This window comes from Phascolarctos cinereus, unplaced genomic scaffold (assembly GCF_003287225.1).
Source record: "Phascolarctos cinereus isolate Bilbo 61053 unplaced genomic scaffold, phaCin_HiC Scaffold_726;HRSCAF=1367, whole genome shotgun sequence".
Taxonomy (NCBI): Eukaryota; Metazoa; Chordata; class Mammalia; order Diprotodontia; family Phascolarctidae; genus Phascolarctos; species Phascolarctos cinereus.
Genome location: NW_027556098.1, coordinates 78918193 through 78924192, shown reverse-complemented (window position 1 = coordinate 78924192; position 6000 = coordinate 78918193). Strand labels below are relative to the sequence as shown.

General features: G+C 42.6%; 1 protein-coding gene across 1 annotated transcript in view; it reads right to left on the bottom strand.

Annotated features, from left to right (window-relative positions):
- Window positions 1–1688: 1688 nt before the first annotated feature.
- Window positions 1689–6000, bottom strand: part of PCYT1B (phosphate cytidylyltransferase 1B, choline) — a 95686-nt gene continuing 91374 nt past the window's right edge. The window contains 2 exon segments of the mRNA XM_078146621.1: window positions 1689–3353; window positions 3355–3546. Coding sequence (XP_078002747.1) covers window positions 3333–3353; window positions 3355–3546 — 213 coding nt within the window. The 3' untranslated portion in view covers window positions 1689–3332.

Sequence of the window (6000 nt, the reverse complement as noted above, 5' to 3'; positions counted from 1 at the left end):
CATTGCTCTGTGCCTATTCCTTCTGCACCACAGCCCCTACATTCCATAATGCCCCCCCTTCTTCTGCCTCCCTCAGTCTGTATCCTCTCATCTCCTGGCCAAGAAGCATAATCCCTGTTTTTTCTGCCCTTCTACTTCTCTCTTACTTCTTCCAGCCTGTTTTCTATTTTATTTCCTCTTTTTCACCCATGCCACCCATTCTTTGCTCTTCGTTGCTGTCTACGGCAGGATAAGATCAGGCACTCTAAGTAAACACTGATTCAGAAAACAGGGGTCCTGTGCAAAAAACTTGTGAGAGCTTGAGTTAGTTGGAGGATAGCTAGGTGAAAGTCAAAGGATTAGATCAGTTTAATCCCCCTTCCTGAACTTGTGCCCCTCAACCCCAAGTGATGTTGGAAGAAAGAAGGCAATATATGGGGAACCATAGTTTTAGGATCAGAAAGGACATTAAAAACAATCTACTCATTTTGTCAAGGGAAACTGAGGCCCAGAGGGGGTAAGTGATTTGCCCAAGGTCACTCAGGGAGTTACAGGGCTGAGATTCAGTCACAGACTCTCTGACTCAAAAGACAGTATTTCTCTCCCTTACCCTAGAACTCACCAGTAGGTTCTATTTTAGCTATGCCCAGGATCTGCCACATAGCTGCTGTTTTCTGCAAGTGGCAAACATATCTTGGCACCAAATCTGCCAATACATCCTGGTGGCCCCTGTCACTTAGGATGCCCATGTGGTTATAACACCATTTGCTTCAAAACAGAACTGAGAAATGAGCTTATCTCTTTTGAACCCCTCCCAGGGTATTGTTAGTTATTAAAACATTTTAGCCACTGAAACCAAAATTTTAGCACTAAAATAGGAAAAAGAACTCACTGTAAGGCAACTTATCAGGAAAGTGTAGCCACCCCATAGACCTTGGAGACAAGATAAGTGAGGCTTTAACGTATACTCTTTCCCATGCCCAGTTTTTCTTCTCTGTTTCCCTTTCCCCATTTTCCTTTCTTTCCCCACTTTCACTTTCCCTTTCTTACTGCTATCAATCCAGCTTTTTCAGCTTGTTTTCCTCCTTAACCTTTTGCTTTGGCAGAGGCTTTACACAAGCTGAGACAGCAAGCATGGCTAGCCAACTTGCATCAGTTGTGAGGCAGAAGCAAAGACCCCAAGTAATGCGCTGGAGATGGAGCAACTCGGCCCCTGTGGTTTTTTCCCTTGCCCGTGGCACTTTGATCCTTGCCCTCATCTATACGTGGGGATTTCACACCAAGTACATTCCTTTGGCTGCACATGAGGGCTGAGTGTGGTGGCCACCAACCTGAGGACAAGGTGGGTATGAACTAGACTGAGTGGACAGGCTTTTGTGGGTTTAACTTAGAATTTCACTTTCTAATCTCACTTATCTTCAGGTGGGCAGAGAGGTAGTTTAACCCCATTGTAGCAGAGAGGGCATCATGTCATCTTTCTTTCAGGGGTGGGATCTCCCCAATGTCTTGAAGGTTGACACTCAAGAGCTGTGGCAAGAGCTACATCACAAGAGGCCCTGGACTTCCTCTGAGAAATTGCTGGTGTAGACCATTGCTCTATGTGCCAACTTAGTCTCTGGCTTTATAGAGGCAGCCAGGAGGGTAGGCCCATTTCTACCCAAGAGCTGGGACTCAAAATGTTTTTCTAATCATCAATCTTTAGGAAGCAATAGCTAGCTTCCTTAATGTTAGTGCTGTATAGGAGAAAGAACACAGAGAATTGTTTCAGAGGGCATACCTCCACAAATGGCCACCACCAAGGAGAGGATAGAACAGGAGTGCAAAGAATGCTTCCTATTTGAATACCCCCAGCATAGGAATATAACTACACCAGCACCAAATTATCTAAAAGGTTAAGATCGAAACTGAGGTCCCAGAAAGGTATCAGGGAAAAACCACCTCCTTTGTTCCTTCCACTCAGAAATGTTAAAGCAATTGATCCCGTTTCTTTCAAGGACAGAGCCATCTTCTCTGACTCAAAACAGCAAAGGAGGACTTTCCAGCTCTGCCAGTGAAGAACTGGAATCAAGAGGGAACCAAGTAGCACTTTATCCCAAGGATTCAAGCTGAGTCTAATGGGCAGGGGAGAAAGCAGGAGAGGAACAGCTTATAAAATGCACATTCCTCGATATTCATATTGCATATGGGATACACCTGGGTGGTGTACATGGTGCGTATGTAGAACAGGTCATTCAAAGCCACCATGCCCTGATTTGTGCACTGTGCCCAAGGAGAGCACAGTTTCTCTTGAGGTCTATCAGAATGCCTGATCAGTTAGAGAGGAAGGCAAGCCTCACTCTGAACAAGGCATTATAGATGAACTAATAATAATGAACTTTCTTTAAGGAGTTTCTCTTGGAGATTTTCAGTATCTAAGAAACTCAGATTTGATCAGATCAAAGTCATTTTTTTGCTTACTATTTTAACTTCCCTTGTATTTTCCAAACCAGAAGATCCGTACTGAAAGCAACTTCTGGGAGGGTATTCCATCCCAAACATGTGGAAAAAAAAAAAGAACACAACAGGAGGTGTTAGGTCCTGTTGGGAACATCTCTTAACAAAACTGTGATCTGGGGTGTCGGGGCAGGAAAAAAAGAAGCTTCATCCTAGGTGACCCTTGTTGTTTGGCTTGGAGAGTGAGTCCTCTCCAATGGGTCATATTCATGAAACTGGAGAGTTGATACTTCTACAAGATCAGGTCCCATTGAAGATGGTGGATAGTTGAGTTAGACCACTTGGCTTTTTTCATTTTCCTATTTCTTGAACACCTCTGAAGCATCTTGCCACAATGGTGGGTCATCTCTTACTCTAGTGAGCCTTGGGTCTACTAGGGCACCCAAGGAAATTCAAGCACAGCCAAGTGAAGGGAAACACTGTTCTTCTCAGAAGGCTGCTCATTAGGTTTGGGTCAGCACAAAAGAAACCCAAAAACCAAAAACCAAAAAACCAGAAGCAGAAAATAGTTCTATTCAGTGCAAATTCTTCCTGGTTCTCTCTGCCTCCCACGATAGAGATTAAAATAGTGATGATGACTGTTTGTACAGTTCGATCAGTCCTGAGTCACAACTGGCAAACTCCATGCTGAGCGTGTGCCTGAGGATGGTGTAGAAACTGAAGGAGCAGAGCTGTTACTGAGACTGCTCCCGTTAGAATTCCAGGTCTCATCTTGATCCTTCCACCTCAAAGGTGCTCATGTCAGACACTCGCCTTCGGTCACTCTTGACGCCCTCCCCCCACCCTCTCTATACCTCTGTGTGCAAGGTCAGTCATCCCTCCCTGTGGTTCTTGTAGCCAGTTTGCCAACAATCATTGCTTTACTTCTCATCCTCATCCCCCCTCACTCATGCTGCTGATGGAGGCTGAGGCTGCTTTAGGGGACGAAGGAGGAGAGGTTTTGTTTGGGAGCCAGGGGAAAGTGGGAGAGGGGGAACGGGAAGGAGACCGACCCCTCGTTGGGCTGTTTGTCGGGCTCTGCCTTGGTGATAATGCCTGTAGCATCCGTCCACTGCGTTCTTGGAACATCTGTTTCTGAAAAGAAATTTGAGAAAAAGGCACTCGTCATGGAATAGTTGAAAGTAATGGAAATAGAGCTTAGGTTTAAGACAAAGACAGAAGGGATGTCTTCCCTTATGGATAGAATTCCAAGCACATGTGTGTGCCCTCGTATTTGCAGATCGATGTACCCTTGTATTGAATTCATTTTATTCTATCACTTTATTTATACTCATTAACAAAGTAAGATTTAGGTGGAGTGAAATGTTGATTATCTATAGTAAGATGATTTCACATTAAATGTGGTAAAGTGACCCAAAGTACCAATGTCCCCTGAGCCCTGTATCCATAGTCGGGCTCAAACACCTGATAGCTGTCTCCACCTCCCATACCTTTGTCCAAACTGTCCCTAGAATGTCTAGAATGCCCTCCCTCCTTCCTCCTGCCTCCCAGAATCCCTAGCATCTTTTAAAGTTCCACTCAGGTCTTGCCTTCCAGCCCAGGCCTTTGCTGATTTCCTCCAATACTGCTGCCATTCCCCCAGTCTATCCTCTTTGTCCCCCAATTATTAACCCGCTCTCCCTCTTTAAATAACTTCCTGTTAGTTTGTATATAATGTGTATTCACTCAGTTGTGGGCAGGTCAGCTTCCTCACTCCCCTTCCCTCACCAAGCTCTTCGAAGTCAGAGACAGGTTGGGTTTTGTTGTTGTTAGCCTTTGTGTTTGTAACTAGCACTGGTTCCAGGGCTTAGTAAGGGTTTGTTGAATTGAATTGAGTTATATTGAATTGGACTCAATCACGATGCTGGTGTTAGGGATGCAACACTGTCTGTAAACCGGTTTATCTTGGGCCTTCACTCCATGACAGGACAACAAGCTCTGATCTCTCTTAAATCCAGATCAGTGTACTAATGAGCCCTGTTACAGTACAAGTTGTGCCATTTTGAATCTATTCCATACTATGCATAAAAATAGATTTCACGGAAATCTATTAACTACTTTTATTGGGCACTTTTTTTTTTAATCCTAAGATGCCAAATGGGCAAAAGCTGCGCTTCTGTAAAATCATAGAATATCAGAACTAGGCTTTCTAAGTCAGAGGAAGAAACTTCTACAGAGAAAGAAACTGAGACCTACAGAGTTTAAGTGATTTGCCCAAGCCACAGAGCTAGTAAATGACAAAGCAGAACTCTCCCTCAACAGGAAAATGCCAACAAAAATGGAAACCAATTTCATCTTCTATGATTTGTCCAGGGTTGGGGACCAGCAGCTTCTCTTCTTCCCTAGATATCTCCTCTTATTTTCATCCTATAGCCTTATTCCAGCCTCACCTTAGATCTAAGGGCAGCATGGTGATACAGAATGAGCACTGAATTTTCAGTCAGGAGACTTAGTATTACCTAAGTAACTTTGGGAAAGTCCCTTTACTCCTCTGAGCCTCAGTTTCCTCACCTACCTTTGGGGATAATAATATAGGCATTATTTACCCCTCAGTGCTATGTAGTGTGTTGCTGAGAGGAAAGTTTTTTGTAAAATATAAATCTCTATAGAAATGTAAATTTTGCTAGGTCATTACCCTGAAATGGCCTTGTATACCACTGTGTATAATTTTTCTTCCTGATGGGACAGAACTACCATTACATGTTTTTTTTTTAAGCCCAAAACACAGCTTCAGAATTAGTGACTGGTCTTTGGTACATAAACAACCCTGTTGATTATGCCCTAGCCCCTTGCTACTTAAATGGCATCTGTTCTTTAGTAACTGGTACAATAAATAGCAAGCGACCCTCTCATGTCAAGACAATTGGTCATTTCTGTTAAAAGACAACACACTCATCTAACAAAATCAAATGAGAAAAAAACCAGTGAGAATGGAACAAGTTAGGTACAATGGTATTCCCTCACATTAAGTCCATTTATGAGACAAAATCAAATGCCAGAAAGATTGAGTAGCCTATTATTAATAGGAGCTTTCAGAAGCCTTGAACTTTTGGAAGGCACTTAAAATATGTATTTTATTACTATAATCTTTGTGTATATTTTTTCATGTCAGCCATCAGCCCTCCACTGTGAATGGATTTGTCAGCATTTCCATTAGCAACTTTTTTTTTCTAAAGAGAACTACATATAACTTGTTCCTGGCAGTTTGACTCAAGACTCTCAGTGAGACTGTTCTGTTTAAGAGAATGAAAGATTTTGAATCATTAAGAAAACAACAGCATGGGACTTGCATTTACTGTTGTATTGGTGCCAAATATTTCTCTAAATAGGTTTTCAGGCTCTTGTAACTGATTTCTTCCTAATTTATTTTTGCAGTGTGGGACCCATGAAAAGCAGATGAATTGAATGGTCTTCAGTGAGCTTCCTGGATAAAAAAGCATTTTATAAATGTAACAAGGCAATTTCCTATGCCTTGATTTCTTTTTCTTTTCTTTTCTTTTTTTCTTTCTTTTTTTTTTTGTGAGGCAATCGGGGTTAAGTGACTTGCCC